This window comes from Carlito syrichta, unplaced genomic scaffold (assembly GCF_000164805.1).
Source record: "Carlito syrichta isolate Samal-C Ts95f unplaced genomic scaffold, Tarsius_syrichta-2.0.1 Scaffold302595, whole genome shotgun sequence".
In the NCBI taxonomy this organism is placed as follows: domain Eukaryota; kingdom Metazoa; phylum Chordata; class Mammalia; order Primates; family Tarsiidae; genus Carlito; species Carlito syrichta.
In genome coordinates this window covers 1-18,309 of record NW_007246691.1, presented here as the reverse complement: position 1 = coordinate 18,309, position 18,309 = coordinate 1, and the positions used below count along the sequence as shown (strand labels likewise).

Sequence of the window (18,309 nt, the reverse complement as noted above, 5' to 3'; positions counted from 1 at the left end):
TTTTTTGATTTATTGTAGAATGAGGTCTCGATGCCCGGGCGGGTCTCGAACCCGCAGGCTCAGGCAATCCACTCACCTCAGCCTCCCAAAGGCACGGGATTACAGGCTGAGCCACCAAGCCCGGCTTGGGAGACATTTTAAACTGATAACATCTACTCTTAGGAAATGAGGTGATTGAAATTATTTCCATGCCTTTCGGCAGAATCCTCAAGAATAAGCTGTTTAGAATCGTAGTATTTTATTGTTGAGTCAAAAAACTTAAAGCAATTTAAAACACAGAAGAAAAAAATTAATGTATTTTAATGTAAGTAACAGACGTATCCTCAATACACACACATACAAAGGTCGTAACACAAGACTACCTGTACTTCAGACACACGACCAGGCCTTCTGTACTTCTGACTGACTACCCATAAACTAGAGGTTCCTTTGACTCTCTGTTCAGGCTCAGTCATTCACAAGAAAGGTTTACTATTAAGGATAGAAGATGCCAGTGAGCAAAACGAACAGATGAACTGTCTTATAAGAAGGTACAAAGGGACGGTGTGTGGCAAGGGACACAGAGCTTCCACCCTTCTCACGGAACGTGTCACCTTCCCAGCATTGTCATGAGTTTGGAACCTGGAAGCTCTCTGAGCCTTGTCCTTTTTGGTTTTCCTGGAGTCTTCATTATATAGGCATGACTGAGTATGTCCTTGACCTTTGGCTATCAACTTCAGCCCCTCTGATCTTCCCCGAGGTCAGAGGTGGGACTGAAAGTTTCAACTCTCTAATCAAGTGAGTGGTTCTCTTGGCAACCAACCCCTACTCTGAGCCTATCCAAGAGCTCCTAGACCTAAATCATCTCATTTGCCTACAAAAAGACACTCTTCACTTTGGAAATTTTAGAGGTTTTATGAACCCTGTGCCAAGAACTAGAGAAAGAACAAATATATGCTTCTTATAAATCATAGTATCACAGGGACCAAAAATTGACCATGCAATCTGAAACTGTGCAAAACACTCTTAGTAATCAGTGGGAAACATTATGACTGTTCTTACAAAAGGTCTTCAAAGCCTTTTGTCCAAACACTAAATACCGTTACTATAGGCTACAAATGTATAGTAAAGTAGAAAAGCAGTAAAACAAATATTTAGTTAGTACACTATAATGTTAAACATTAGATACATTGAGAATTAAAGAGTTTTTTTTATTTAAACAATCAAGTTAGTTTGAACTAGTGCTTGCCTTCTTTTCATAGTATAAGTTATTATACAGAGTGAACATCTTTTCTATACATTAGTGAATTGTCATACTCCTTTATAAGTTTGAATCTGCTTCCAAAATTTTATCCTTTGTGCTTTCAGTGTCATGAAATATCCCTGTGAGTTTCTTTAATGTGAATTTTATCGTCATCTCTTCTGAGGCATCAACCTTTTCATCACAATCAGTTTTCTCATTGATGTGGATAAATTTGTCTTCACTGAGTTCCTCTGGCAGATTAACTAGAGTCTCTTTAAATGTCAACATTCCCATGGGCAGCTATTTCTTCTATAATTCCTTTTCTGTTAGACTCAAAGTTATTTGCACACTGTGCTAAAAGTTTCTGCTATGCCGCTTGCATATTACTTGCTGTTACTTCCTGCTATGCTATCTGAATATTCTCACTTGTACATATCATGTCATATCTCACCCAGGACTCAGGTAAAGAAACTGCACGATCATCAGTTGTAGCATGAATAGCCTGTTCCAAAGTCTGTGTAAGACGAAAGCCTTTAAATGTCAAATAACTCTTTGGTCTACTGGCTGGATTGATGAAGTTTGGTGACAAGCAAATTTGCACATTTTCACTTAAGTCTCCAGAGAATTAGAGGGACCAAGAGCATTATCCAATAATAGCAGTGCTTTAGCAGTTAAATTATTTTGCCTATAGTATCTGTCTCCCACTGGGAAACAAGGAGGCAACACAACTAACTTGACGATTTGACGTGTGTGTGAACTGAATAACAGATGTGCATGATTGGTCACTGATAGACTGTGAAGAAAGTGGTGTGACTGGTCAACGATCACAACATGCACCTATTTTTTCACATTATGATTTGTGAAGAAACTGAATTGGGCTGAAGCAACTGATCCTTTATGCAGTTACTCACTTTGTTAAAATAGTGAGATAACTGAAATTTGGGCCATGATGTTATAAAACATATTTGTGCATATTGGAATGCGCAAGATGGTGACTGCCTTACTGTGACCAAGAGTAATGTCCATACATGTTTTCATAAAAGAAAGAAAAAATGAGAAACCTTAATTATATATTTTAGTTAAATACCTTCTTTGAGTTTTACCTCTGAACATACACCTGAAATTTGTATTTTACAAAATTTCTAGTGCTTTAATGATCACTTGCTGAGTATACAACTCCAAACTACTGACAGGCATGTCTTTTATTTATGAAGTATGTTATATGTATAAGACACAGTGCCAGACTGCTTTTTAAGAACAAAAAAAACCCTCTGTCACTGTATTTCCCACATACATTGATTCCTGCCCCCTAAGTATGCATACACAGTCACGTAGCCAGGCACACTTGGCACCCAGCAATCCGGCCATCCCCGCATGTGACAGCCTCAAAGGACTTACTGATGATAAGAGAACAAATGTATTGAGCATATGTCTTATGACAGGTACTGTGCTGAGTTCCTTATAGTATTTTATGAAATGTTCAAAACAACTGCATGAAGCAGCGATCATTAGTTTCCTCGTTGCAAATAGGAATCTGTGAGCTTAGAGAGAAATTTTATGACTCGTTTGTGTAAAAGAAAACGTTTTCACTTAAGCAGCACTTTCCTAAGATATTATTCAAAATCAAAGGGTGCACTTCATGTCAATTGGTTCTAATCAGCTGAGTCTGTTAAGGTGATGAACCATAGGAAACGCTGCTCAGAGTGAGACTGGTCCTCACTGCATTCAAAGTTTTCCTGACCCGTGGACAACTGTACTTGACTTGCTCAACTGTGCACAGACTTGTGAACTCATTCTACCCTCTCCTCCATGCAAGTTTTGAATCCTTACTGAGCATGATCTTCATGACTCACTATTACCACCCCTCTTTTGTCCCTGATATTTCGCCCTCAGAGCACTGCTCAGTGAATTTCTTCCCTGATGTATTCTCTTGCCTGGCAGATAAATACGATCAGCTTTGTTTTTTGAACTGTGGTGGGTTTTGTTTAATTTGTTGATACCCAAGATAATAGAGCTGGACACAAATCCACTCTGACTCCAACCACGTGCTTAATTTCTATGTTCACTTGTTAACTAAACAGTGACAGTAAACTGCATTCAAGTTAACTAGTTCTAACACATAAGGAGGTGGCGAATTTTACCACCTTACTCCACCTAACTCTAATTTACTTTTTCCTTTACAATGGTGGGATCCTCACCCTCGGGTCTTCCTACCTGCTACAGTAATCGCAATGTAATATGAATGACAAGAACAGTGTAGTAATGATAATGTTATTATAACAACCACACATCTTAAATGTAGCTGGTGATTTCTCTGTGCCAAGCAAGCCCTCTTTGCTTCCCAGCTGTCTCAAACCAGGCACTGAAGCGTCGTGTTTCCTGGTGAATTCCTTTCTCTGGATCTGGGGTGAAGCTGGCTAGGTGTGGTGTGATGAGAAATGGGACCAACGGGAGACAAACAGAAGAGCTGTGCTCCTTCGAAGGCAGCAGCTGCTAATCCACTTTCACTGCCCATCTGGAAGAGCATAGGCCCAGGATTGCCAGACTTTTCCCTTTTTCAAGAGGTGCCAGAAAGCCTGGGCCACTATGTAAAATTTAAACACTTGAGAAATGTTCAAGAATACCACTGTATGACCCAAGCAAAGCACATCTGCTGTCTGAAATGAATCCTGTCCAAAGCACCTGCTGCAGATGTTTTGCTGAGGGGCAGGGTCACGCTGCGAGGTTCTGCCGTCTGCGTTTAAGCCCCAGCTTTGCTTCTGCCTTGTGTGGCCTTGAGCGAGTTACTCAGTCTCTTTAAGTCTCAGTTTTCTCATCTGTAAAACGGGTTTTAAAGTAGTACCTATCTTAAAGAGTTTTTAGAAGTAAGAATGCGCTTTTTTTTCCTTTAATCTTGAAAATACTTCGGAAAATACCCCACATTTCATCTATCCACATTTTCCCTCCAATCCTCCCTTGGACCTGCCCTTCCACCCCCCGGCCTAACCGATGCCACCACACCCACTCATTCCAAGAACATACACTTGGAACATCTGGCTGCAAGGACACCCACATTGTAAACAACAAGAAACAGATAAAAAGTCTTTCAGTACCTCTTAAATGACCGGTGGGTTTATTTTACCAAGTTGAACCACTTATTTGATGGTATTAAATCATTTGAGCTGATTAGATAAATTAATGTATATAATGTTATGCTGTCACCAGACGAATGCCTTTTGCTTGGTCAATTTTATATATGGGACTTTTTCAAAATTTTTTGCCATTTAGGCTTTTAAAATGTCTTACTAATGTATTTAACTTTTCAGTTTATCTTTGTTAGAAGAATTTGACTGCAGCTGTAATGAACTGGAGTCACTGCCTTCTACGATTGGCTACCTTCATAGTCTTCGGACATTAGCAGTTGATGAGAATTTCCTTCCAGAATTACCCAGAGAAGTGAGGAATCAACTTGTTTTCTATTAATTAGCTTTAATGAATCTGTTTTTAAATAAAACCAAAAGAGTTGCAATACAATTTTAGATTCATGAATTAAGCTATGAATATATATGGGAGTTATATACATATATCCTTGCTAATCATTCTGTTTTAAATTACAAGTGACAAGTTATTATATTTGACCCATAACATTTATTTGACTTAAACATTGCATGCAAAGAAAAGTAATAAAATACTATGTTAATTGATGCTAAGGAATATAATTTTCAATCATTTAATTTACATATTTTGCTTTTAAGAACAGTTATAAATAACATTTCAGGGGAAGAAATATTTTTATTTCTGAAGCAAACACCTGTTAATGTACTTTTTAAAGATATCATGTTGCATTATAATATTATTTAAACGTTAGAATCCACCAAGAGATTTGTTAATTTTTATCTCTAAACATTATTTTACTTACTAATGTCAAAGAAAAAGTATAAAGTGTACTTTCAATTTAACATTTTTTATTAAACACTCTCATAAGGATAGAACAATAATCAATCATTATTTTAGAGCCATGGGTTATGAATAAAAATGACAAATGCCACCGTAATGTGAAACAAAAAAAACTTTGCCAAGGAAATGTCAATAATATTGCATTTTTAAATTATGTATTTCCTTCTGTAATAAGCACAGTTATAGTAGTACTCACTTGGATTGACAAAATTGCATGATTTATGAAACCAACTATTTTAATAGTAAAATTATAAAGTAAATTCTTCACTTTTAAAATGTAAAAGAATATTAGTTATAAATTGCATTACTATCTAAAAGAATATATGTGTGATATATGTATAATTTTAAAAGCCAGATTACCAAAATAAAACGATGCACATGTTAAAGGTAAAAGTGATAAGGAAAATTCTGACTTAAATTGCTTTATAAATGTAAAAAATAATATAAAAAATAGTGTTACACTGTGATTCTTTATTTATTTTCTTTTTTTACCTGTAGATTGGAAGTTGTAAGAATGTAACCGTTATGTCTCTACGCTCCAATAAATTAGAATTTCTTCCTGAAGAGATTGGACAGATGCAGAAACTAAGAGTCTTAAATTTGAGTGACAACAGGTATTTTTCCAACATTTAACAATCACATATTATTTACTGAAAATAATTGTAGTTTTTCACCTATAATTTTGAAAACATTTTTCTGTCTTATGAAGTATATGGAGTGCAGATATTGATGTTTTATTTAGAAAATGGTAGAAGTTACATTATTTTTTAAGCCAGGTATTTCTAAATTTTGTTGATTGTATTAAAATCACATATCACATATTACAATTACATAAATTTAAATCACCAAAATTTATATATCTAAGCCCTTTCATACACATAAAGCATAATAATATGAAGGCATGGAAAATAATTGTAATAAAAATATATAATGTACGTTAATAAAGGTACGTGTATGTATGTATGCACTTTTGTTTTCATGTATACATTTTTGCCCCCAACAAATTAGCTGAGAAATATGTATATTTTCGACACCACCAGAGTGCTGATAAATATATTGCTAGTAAGCTAATACACCAAATTTATAAGATTTGCACTTATGGTAAGGACAACCAAATGGTTATTTAGTCATGTTAAGTGCAGGATGAACAAGGAAAGAATAGATCCTTTTTTTGTAACAATGAGGTTATGTTGGTGAATGGGTTAAAAAAAAGTGAAACTCCTTAGTTCATCTTTGTTTTCACCTTCTTTATAAAAGATAATTATCCTCAAATAGGAAAGGATAAAAAATGAATATTGACTAGAGATAACTGCTAAGTAGATAAACTGATTATTGAATACAATGCATGAACTCTAGGTTTTCATTAAGTTTTGGTCATCATGTGATTATATAAAAAACTGAGAGAACTTGCAATGAAATGGTCAAAGATTAGCTTTATGAAATCATAAGAACACCCAGATCCTGGAAGTTTCAGGATAAGTACTGGAGTCCTCATTTGTTTCCTAATTTAAGAAAAATATTGTGAATTTTAAAACAATTCACTTAGCAGGTCATCATATTCCCACATAAGAGAATAAAACACCTGTAATCCCGGCATTTTGGGAGGCTGAAGCGAGAGGATTACCTGAGCCCAAGGGTTTGAGACCAGCCTGGGCAACTTTGCAAGACCTCATCTCTACAGTAAATCAAAAAATTAGCCAGACGTGGTAGCACATGTCTGTATTTCCAGCTACTTAGAAGGCTAAGGCAGAAGGATCGATCACCTGATCCTAGCAGGTCAAGGCTGCGGTGGCTGTGAGCGTGCCACTGCACTCCAGCCTGGACAACAGAATGAGAGTGTGACTCAAAAAAAAAAAAAGAGAGAGAGAATAAAACATTGCATTATTAAAAGTCTGAATTTTATTTATGGAGTCAGGGTGACAAGGAAGCACAGAAACTTTATGCATCAAGAGTAAGTCATGTCAAACCAACCTTGTCTTCTCTTCTGACAGGGTTACCAGACTAGAAGATGAGGAAAAGGCATTGACTGTTGTTTCTGACTTTCAGCAAGACATTTTTGTTACATCCCTAATTATATTCTTATAGTGTGATTAAGAAATATCATAGGAAGGTGATTTCCTACTGGATTCAATTACAAGCCTCAGTGGAACCATTATTGCCAACCTGGAGAGAGAGTTTATATGATGAGCTACAGAAGACTTTACTAAATTCTTGGTCTGCTTAAATTTTATTCATTAATGGTATGCACAATTATATAGAAAATACACTTAACAAGCATTATAAACTGCCCTTTAGTTAGAAGTTGGAGTTACTTATTCCACAAACATAGCAGACTTGGGGTCATTTACCATGGGTCACACATACTGCTAGGTGCTAAGGCAAAGTGTTTCACTAGTACATTGGGGAGCTCATAATATTCAAAGTTTAAAGCACTCCATCAGGTCAGAAATACAAGCTTAGACTATGTCCTAGTACAGTGACTGGAACATACCATGGAGCCAAATTAATATTATATATATATATTTTTTTTTTTTTTTTTTTGAGTGAAGTCTGTCGCCCTGGCGGGAGTGCAGTGGCACAACCACAGCTCACTACAACCTCAACCTCCTGGGCTCAGGTGATCCTTCCATCTAAGTTCCTAAATAGCTGGGACCACAGGTGTGCACCACCATGCCCTGCTGATTTCTTGATTATTTTGTAGAGACAAGACGAGTCTTGCTATGTTGCCCAGGCTGGACAACAGTTTTGCTATGTTGCCAGGCTGCTGGAACTGCTGGAACTCAAGCAAGCCTCTTGCTTCAACCTCCCAAAGTTCTGGGATTATGGGCATAAGCCACCATGCCTGGCTGATATTTTTGAATTAATAAATCAATCAATGAATCAGCCAGAGGCAAAAATCAATATTTTGCTAAAGCTGAGGCCAAAGTTAAATAATGCCGTCAGAGAATGAACTGCTTGAAGAAAATATTAAATAAGAAATGTTGGGGCAATGTGGGAGCTTTTCTGTCCTCTCAATAAATTCTGCTTTCTCAAAAAAAACAAAAAGAAATGTCGTCCAAAAATAATGATGATTCCAAATTCATATGTAAAATAGAACTGGTTTTTAAAGTTTACTAGTTGGGAACAATTATTCCTCTGCTCTGTGAGCTGCAAGAGTGCTTCTGTGGTCAGTGCACTGCACGTTTGCAATACTAAGCAGAGGCTCACTGTCAATAGAGTCACTGAAAGAGCAAGGAAAGATGGGAACACCTTATCCTTCTCCAGCAGTTTCTTCCTTCATCTTCCACATTTACGACTGGATTGGAAATGACGTCATGGATGCTGTACCTTATTCTGGATAGTTTTTCCCTCATGTAATTCCAGTGTACCAGACATTCTGCTTTTAGCTTATACCTATATAATGTGAAAAACACCTCCAGTAAGTCCTCGCTTCATAATTTCTGGCTTAAATGAATTTAAATAACTTCAGCTTAGAAATAGCTTTATAGGCCAGGTTCGGTGGCTCAGCCTATCATCCCAGCACTTTGGGAGGCCGAAGTGAGTGGATTGCTTGAGCCTACAGGTTCAAGACCAGTCTGGGCAACTTGGTGAGACTTCATCTCTACAATAAATCAAAAAATTAGCCAAGCATGGTGGTATGCGCCTGTAGTTCCGGCCCCTCGGAAGGCTGAGGCAAAAGCATCGCTGGAGCCCAGCGGGTTCATGCTGGGGTGGCCGTGAGTGTGCCACTGCACTCTAGCCTGGGCAGTGGAGTGAAACTCCAACTCAAAAAAAAAAAAGAAAGAAATAGTTTTATGAGCTTTGCTCAGTGGCTCAGCCTGTAATCCCGCACTCTGGGAGGCTGAGGTGAGTGGATTGCCTGAGCCCAAGGGTTCAAGACCCGCCTGGGCAACTTGGTGAGACCTCAAAAAAATTAGCCAGGTGTGGTAGCACGCAACTGTAGTTTCAGCTACTTGGAGGGCTGAGGTGGAAGGATCGCCGGAATACAGGAGGTCGAGGCTGCAGTGGCCGGGAGTGGCCACTGCACTCCAGTCTGGGTGACAGAGTGAGACTCCAACAACAACAACAACAAAAAGAAATAGTTTTATGGATAATCTGGAAAGGTATGCTAGTATAACAAATAATTCTATAAAAAAGAATTGAATTTTGGTATAATTTGATGTCTTATTATTTGTAGTCTTGCTTGTTTTATAAATATATATTAACTCAGAAAGACTAGTATATCCTTCCTAAGTTATCTATCTAATGCACACTCTTAATATTTGTATTGACTTTCAATCTCTTTTCATATTTGTTAAAATTTTTGTAAGGATTTAGCTCCTTTTGCACTAAAATTAATTCTTAATTATTGTAACATTGTCCATTTTCATCATCAAAATAAGTTTATTCTTCAATTAACTGACAAAATTCTAGCATACTAAAGACTTAAGGAAATTTTCATTCCAAATTATGTCTAAAGTGTTTGCCTGGGTTCAAAAGTGAGTCTTCAGAAGTTAGCAATAAATCTCATTGGCTTGCCTTGCTTTTGCTAATCACTTTGCTGACTAGCTACGATGACACCCTGTGTGATCACAATTTGTCGATCATGCACAATTTCAAGGATATCAGAGAGCATGAAGTACTCTGGTCCTCAAAAGCTGAAGCCAAAGCTAAGGATATAATTTTGTTTGAATAACAAGGCTGACAGCAAACTTTACATATCTCAAAAGTGCTATTTCTAAAGATTCCCTTTTTAAGTATCTACTACATAGTATATAAAAGGTGAAAGAACAAAAGAATACACTTTCTGAAGGTCACCATAAAATTAGGAACTGTCAACTCCTCTGGAAATAAAACAGATATGGTGCCCTGCCACCAGAGAGCCAATAGTTTTGAGGGGATAGCAGAGAGTAATCAAATAATCACAAAATAAGTGTGTTATTAAAGACTGCAATATGTTCCATAACACATGTACAAGGGTATTGAAGCTATCTTGAGGAAAGTAACTTAAATGAGGAATTAAAGAAAACCTCCCTGGCTGTGGGGCACATGACAACCCAAAGGGGACCTGGTCCACTACGGGGTGAGTGAGGGACAGTTGGAAGCCCAAACTTCACCAGCATGCAGCCTGTGTACATAATTAATTCTCACTTGTACCCCAAACTCTGCAATAAAAAAATTAAAAAAAAAAATAAGCAATCAAAAAAGAAAGAAAGAAAATCTTCCTTGAGAAAATGGCATCTAAGCTGAGAATCCAAGGATATATGGGATTCAGTCATGTGAAGTGTAGGAGAGAGTATTCCAGACGGAAAAAATAGCAGGTTGATAGACAGCCAGCGGTGTTGACGGGGCTAAAGAAGAGGGTGGCAGGAAAAACTTCTGGAGGGGTCTTGAGGCGCCAAACCCCTAAAGTTCTAACAGTGCATATTAAACATATTTTTATATTTATCCAGATACAATGAGAAGAATTTGAAGAGTTAGAAATCAGAGATTTTTTTTTAAAGATATTGTTCAGGCTGCTCAATGAAAAAAGGATTGGAGGGAAGAATGAAACCAACAAATTCGAGTGTTTTAAATAAGTCATCTTAGAAATGAGCTTTATCCATCTTTACCCATGCTATTAGAATTTTCTTGTTTTTGCAGATTGAAGAATTTACCATTCTCATTTACCAAACTTAAAGAACTTGCAGCTTTGTGGCTTTCTGACAATCAGGTAAAAACTTTGTTACCTGATTTATTTTGTTTATTAAGATGAACTGTGAGTGAAACTTTGAATTAATGGCTTATTCCCATTAGATACCTTTGACAATCACTATAAAATACAGATTCTTTATCCCTTGGAGGAGACGTTTTTGTAAAGATAGAAATTCAAACATTGCTTAAGACAAAACAGTACTATTATTTCTATTCTTCTAAAATACTTCTATTTAATACTTCTACTTCATTTTCAGAGATCTCATACAAAAAATTATCATTTTATAGCTTTTTAGCTGTAGGTGGTACATAAATATCCTTAGAGGACATACTCTAATTATATCTCTAAAGATAAAGAATAAGAAACCATACCACAGTCCCCACAAGGGGGAATTATTATCCTCTGTGTTCCTTTTTCTTCTCATGCTTTTAATTATAATCAACTTAATTCAGAAGTTTTATTCAAGAAATGTGCAGATCACTTTTGCCAGCTATTAGTATTTTCTGTAAAGTTGTTTCGATATTATTCTTTATACTTTTGGAAATAGATTACAATGAATAATTTTATTAACTGGAAAATAACAAGAAACAATTAAAGACATCTGATTTGCCACCAGAAGAACTGATGATAGACAATTTGATGTAGTTTATTTGTCCTCTTTTTTTCTTGTGAACCTTAAATTTTGAAACACCTATCTCCAAATAAGAAAGGCCAAATGAAAATAATCCATCTTGAATTTAGTTTATCATTATTTTCTGAGCATAAAAGAAGCATTACTAGTGAATAAATTCTTCACACTCCCAGACATTGGGCTACTTTTGCAAGAAAATTAAAAATAACCTCTGCAAAATACAAAATGTGAATGTAAGAATAATATTTGAAGTTCTACAGTCATTACAACATTTACTTCCATCTACTGAGTAAAAAATCAGGTTGACTCGGTAGCTCAGCCTGTAATCCCAGCGCTTTGGGAGGCCAAAGTGAGTGGATTGCCTGAGCCTGAGGGTTCAAGACCCACCCGGGCAACTTGGTGAGACCTCATCTCTACAATAAATCAAAATTTAGCCGGGCGTGGTAGTGCACGCCTGTAGTTCTGGCTACTTGGAAGGCTGAGGCGGAAGGATCACCGGAGCCCAGCAGGTCGAGGCTGTGGTGGCCGGAAGCATGCCACTGCACTCCAATCTGGGCAATGGAGTGAGACTCCAACTCAAAAAAAAACCGAATTCAAACTATTGATTTTTCAAAGCATCAATATATCATTTTAAATAAATCATTTCTGGAATCAGTGTGAACTAAACTAATGAAACAGCCTATTTTACAGTCCTGCATTGTGAGGAAACATTCCCTAATGTCATGATGTATTATTCTCATCAGAGAATGAACAGAACAGTGACTGCATCATTTAACTTTTATTTAGAACACTAATTGAATGTGTTTCTGATTCAGTTTCATGAGATCAACTAATATCTGAAATCCCCTCTGTGCTTCACTCCTATTAATAAATGTCATAAAATAAGCAGATATTTTAGTATATGTCTCTGGCATATGATATCTGAATTTTTAAAAAACCATTTAAAAATAATATTTCTAAAACAGATAGTCCCATTAAAAAGTGGGCAAAAGACATGAATAGACACTTCTCAAAAGAAGATATACAGGCAGCCAACAGACACATGAAAAAGTGCCTGGCTTCACACATCATCAGAGAAATGCAAATCAAAACCACATTGAGATACTACCAAACCCCAGTAAGAATGGCCATCATTAATAAAACAAACAACAACAGATGCTGGCGAGGATGCGGAGAAAAAGGAACGCTTCTACACCGCACAAACTAGTGCAACATCTTTGGAAAACAATGTGGAAATTTCTGAAAGAACAAGAAATTGGCCTTCCATATGACCCAGCAATCCCTCCATTGGGAATATACCCAGAGGAACTCAAATCATTCCATAAAAAAGATAAGTGCACATGTATTTTTATTGCAGCACTATTCACAATAGCAAAAACATGGAAGCAACCCTGCTGCCCATGGACTGGATAAAAAAAATGTGGTACATATACACGTTGGAATATTATGCAGCCATAAAGGACAAACATAAGGACTTTGCAGCTACTTGGATGGATTTAGAGTCTATCATACTCAGTGATCTATCACAGAAACAAAGAACAACAGTACCGTATGTTCTTACTCATAAGCGGACCTTGAACAGTTATCATAAAACTACAAGAAAGTAGTGGGTAACTGCCAGGGAAGGGGGGAGGGTGGGATTGGCAGTTGAGGGAAACTGCTAGGGCAGGGAGGGGCCCACCTCATCAACAGGGTACCTGCATAATGAACATTTGTATACCTAACCCTGAATTGTATCCCACATCTTTAAAGTAAAATATATACAAAAAAAATACAAATAGTATTTCTGAAATCAAATGAGTAACAGAATGGAATACAGCCACATGTAAACATATTGTAATGTATCAGATATAAGTACAGTTGCTTTTGATTATAAAAGTGTCTCAGAAATGAATGAATGCTATTCAACCTAATTAAATTCATAGATGACCTTGCATATCATGAAATGGTGATTTCGTTTGTCTTTCTAGGACAAAGGACCATGAAAATGAATAGGCATCTCGAACCATACCAAAAGCTTACTCAGTTGAGACAGTTTAACACATTTTGACATTGTTCAGTTGAATAAGTTTTAGCAAGCTTTGTAAAAGAGTATACTATAGAAGAGGAAAACTTTATTATGAAAATCTTAGAATTTGAAATTATTCTTCAGCAATAGCCCTATGTCATGTTATACTTCCTTATTTCATTTGTTTTTCTTCATTTTTAATTCAATTATTCATTCATCTAAGTGAGGCCAGACTATTGATTGCAATTTTATATGAAGTAAATATTCTGCATATTTGCAATTTTATTAATCTAATGCATATGCTTTTTGTTCCCAGTCCAAAGCGCTTATCCCTTTACAAACCGAAGCCCATCCAGAAACAAAGCAAAGAGTGTTGACTAACTACATGTTTCCCCAGCAGCCTCGTGGTGATGAAGGTAAACTGTCAGTAAAGGTGTCGTCTCTGCTTACAATGATTATGGATAGGAAGGACTAATGCTAGCCTGGTCTCTGGCCAGGAGTATGGGCTCCTTGGCAAACCTGTGAAGATAATTACCTGACACACAAATATCATTTAAGGATATACTCCAAGCATGACTCTTATTTTCTATTCTGTAATGTTTTAAGTAAATTCCAGAACAAACTCTTCCTCTTTATATCTTATGTGCAAATAATGTTGCTTTTCAACTCTTTCTTTGTCGATTGTGAGACAAAGAACTAGTTGACCAGATAAGGTACCCAGCTAATTGAAATGAGCTAAGAGCAGTCAGATCATAAAGAGATTTTAAGGAACTGGTTAATTTCCGTGTTCAGTCATTGCATGATCACAATTTAAACATTTAGTTCAGAGATCTCGGGGTTCAAATTAGCTCATGTTCTGAGTCAACCATAAAGAGATGACTTGTAAATAATGGCCATTTTTTATTTTTCAAGTTGAGTTTTCCTAAACAATTGTCCCTAAAACCTTTTTCAAGAATTAAATCTTCTATACTGTAACCACATTAGCCATAAAAATTGCAAAAGAGGTTTGTCCTTTACTATTTGAAACTTGACCTTGGCTCCTCAACCTAAGCCAACACAGGCTGACATGCACATTTTTGAAAGCTGTAGAGTCACAGTAATTCTTAGAAGAGTAAACCCACTTTAATCCAGTCATGGATTAAATTCACCCAATCCATATGAAGGAGAGCAACCTGTAAAAGAAATCATTTTCTTATGTGTTTCTTATTTTCATGATATTTATGATAAATGGCTTTAGTTAGTCTTTGACTTCCAAATGTAAGTGAATTATTTTGAGATTTTGGAGATATTTTTATATAAATTTTGACTTACAGAAGTACCAAAAGAAAAGATTGTTTTGATATGTATTTTTTGACTTTGATAAAATCGGTATTTTGAATTGATAAAAGAAAGCCACCATGTTTACATGTAAGAAATGTCTTAGGTAAGGATTATGTTTTATTTATAGAGCTTTATTTATGTTTTCATTTTAATAAGCCTAGATAATAAAAATATTTAATTTCAAAAAATGTAGGAGAAAATGAAAAATGTCACATAGTCACAGGTCATTTCTGAGAGCCAGTCTCACAAACTAAACCCCTAATTTGTTCCAACATAGATTTAGTTAGATAACATACGGTATTCAGAAATAACCTTCTTGTGTTTGGGTTTGTTTTTGTTTTTCCTTTGAGTAAAGAAAAGTTGATAATTGAAAAGTTTTCCTGAACTTCAAGCAGGTCACCCTTTGGTTTTTCAGGCAGGAGCATAATAAATGAATTTTCAGAATCCCTCAAACAAACGAAAAAATATATGATGAAGAGCCTCCTTTGGAAAAGGATTTGGCCTAAACTAAACTTTCATGTGATCCTCTCAATAATGTTGCAAAAAAGATATATCATCAACCAATTTTTAATGTAAATTAAAGCTGTATACGTTATTTTCCCTGTTAATCTGAGGCACATTTAAACTAACTGAAGCCTAAATGTTAAAGACTAAATCTTCCACGTGTTCTCCACAATAAAAGCAAGGTAGCTAGTTCCCCTCCATTGCCCCCCATACATGACAAGAACAAAAAGTTGCAATCTTAGATGCTTTATTGCAAAATCATTGCTATGTAGTATCTTTCATTAAAAATTCTGATAGAGTTTAGTGGTTGCACATGTGGACTCTATTCAGATCTGGAATAGAGTCCTCTACTAGCCAGAGAGAAGCTGTGTGATTTTGAACAGTTCTCTTAAAACTTAATTACACTTTGTTCATTAGTAAAATATGAGTGGCATTAGTAGAACCATCGCACTGTTGTGAGGATGAAAACAGTGCTTTAAAGTGTGTATTCTAGCTCTATTATCTGTGTTATCCTAGAAGAGCTCATTCCCTACACTAGAACAGTCCTAATATGTCATTAATGTTTACTTAGGAAAGCTGAATTTAAGATGGTAAAAGACCATGCAATAAATATCGAGGGAATTTTATTCCTTCATTCCTCTTTCTTCCTTTCTTTCTCCCTTTCTCTCTCTCTCTTTCCTTTTTCTTTTTTCTTTTTGTATTTATTTGCAGTATCTATCACCATTTTGGCATAGCATATTAAGCTCTATTAATAACACTTTATATTTTTAAAATGATAATAACACTTTGAAATCTAACTGTAGATTTCCAGTCAGACAGTGACAGCTTTAACCCGACACTTTGGGAAGAGCAGAGACAGCAACGCATGACTGTTGCCTTTGAGTTTGAAGACAAAAAAGATGATGATGAAAATGCCGGGAAAGTTAAGGTGAACCTTTTAGCTTTTGTTTCCTCTTTCTTCTTATTATGCTTTTTATGTGCCCACTGTTATTATTCAAGTAGATTTGGGGACAAATTGAGTGGCTTCTTCTTGAAAGTCAGATGATCTCTAAGTCTGGTGGCAATACCTTCCATCACAGCAGACTGGTGGTTCTGGAAGCATCAGTAAGCTTCAGGATGAGTCCCAACTCTGACTGAGCAAATTTGGTATGCCACCTCACCCTACAGAATATCAACATGAGAGAGATTCAAGCTGAAAGTTAAAAAAAAAAAAAACCTTGATGATGAACTTTACCTAAGCACCTTATTTCCTTATGTCACCTTTGACACACTGCAATGGTTTTCTTTTAATCTCTGAGCAAGGCGTCATGCAGACTGTATGAGACCAAGATACATATTTACAGATGGACCAACAGATTAATATGTTACACTGGCATGAAAATCTTTGAAAGGCTCTGTGTCCTTGGGATATTCAAGAGGAAATAATGAGTTTCCATAAATGTGAGGACAGATTTTAAAGGAAGTGAGTGACTAATGATAGATGATATTCATTAGGGAAAAAAAATTTTTTCACCTCAAAGTATATATTTTTTAAATTTTTTTCTTGAGACTAATCTAAGTCAAGTAACAAGATTGAATTTTAAAATCTGTATCTCTCAGCCAGGCACAGTGGCTCACACCTAGTATCCCAGCACTTTGGGATGCTGAGGTGAGAACACTTGAGCCTGAGAGTTTGAGACCAGCTTGGGCAACATAGCAAGACCATGTCTCTACAAAATGTCAAAATATTAGCAAGGCACAGTGGCTCACACCTGTAATACCAGCATTTTGGGATGCTGAATTAAGAAGATCGCTCGAGCCCAGGAGTTTGGGACCAGTCTGGGCAATATAGCAAGACCACATCTCTACAAAAAAATCAAAATATTAGCCAGATGTGGTTCTGCACACCTGTAGTCCCAACTACTCAGGAGGCTGAGACAGAAGGAGTTCCTGAGCCCAGCAGGTCGCAACTGTGGTGAACCATGATTGTGCCACTGCCCTACAGCCTGGGTGACAGAGTGAGACTTTGCCACAAAACAAACAAGCAAAATGCTGTCTTTCTCTGTTTTTTAAATGTTTAAATGTCATGGAATCAATTCAGATTTTACCAACATCAGGTTTTCATGTTATCATCATGGTAACATCACAAATCTCTCATTTATTTTTTTATATTATCTGTGCACTTTTTCTGTCATGAGTACTAACAGCCCTCACTCTCAGCCACTAATTAACTAAATAATTGTATATAATTCTATGGGTAAATCTAGATTATGTGATATGTTCTTCTCTGTCCCCTCCTTTTCATATTTTCTAAACTTTATTTTTTAAATCAATCCACGGGCACTTACTGAAAGGTCTACCTAAATCATTATGGAGAATCCAAAATGAGTTTCCAAATCTAAAATAAACATTTTGTTAAAAATTTGAGTTTAAACCAAAATGTTTTTGGATAGTTGATTAGTGTTATCTAACAACCAAAGAGGCATTTTTAAAACTTGTGAATTCCTAAAAAACAAAAAACCAACAAATCTTTAGAACATTTCAATTCTTCTTTCAAGGATTTCATGTGTTAAATCCAGAACCAATGGATGATGCATTCTATACTGGACCTCTGATCCATTTTTATGTTTCATTGAATTGTCAAAAACGACATGCTTCTTCTTAAGCATCTATATTCAAAGGATACTGGAAGAAAAGAGTGCTTTTAATATACCCTGGTATATGTGTCAATGAAAACATGAAATATGGTAAATGCAAACTTATTTAGAAGCTGTTTGTGTGTTACATGACCAGGGTTGTTTATAATCAGAGTAGGTTCATTATACTTTAGAGTATTTTTTCTGTTTATTTACATTTGGTTTATTTATATATTAGTGAAACAATGTGTGTTTCCAAAGTCTCAAACTACTTGGTTTTGACTAATTTGAATATTTCCAATGCTATTAGCTATTGGACAAATTAGAGCACAAACAAACTTCTAAATAAATCATCATGAAAGTATGATGAATGGACTACATTGCAATTTTACCCTGAAT

At 36.0% G+C, this 18,309-nt stretch overlaps 1 protein-coding gene across 1 annotated transcript in view; it reads left to right on the top strand.

Annotated features, from left to right (window-relative positions):
• The window catches only part of LOC103259315 (leucine-rich repeat-containing protein 7-like), a gene marked incomplete at its 3' end in the record, with an annotated part of 389,004 nt that extends 372,673 nt beyond the window's left edge, over positions 1-16,331 (top strand). The window contains exons 11-15 of the mRNA XM_008056997.2: positions 4,528-4,657; positions 5,657-5,772; positions 10,781-10,850; positions 13,788-13,887; positions 16,099-16,331. Of these exons, the coding sequence (XP_008055188.2) occupies positions 4,528-4,657; positions 5,657-5,772; positions 10,781-10,850; positions 13,788-13,887; positions 16,099-16,331 (649 nt within the window). The remainder of the gene's footprint in view (positions 1-4,527; positions 4,658-5,656; positions 5,773-10,780; positions 10,851-13,787; positions 13,888-16,098) is intronic.
• Between the last annotated feature and the right edge of the window lie 1,978 nt (positions 16,332-18,309).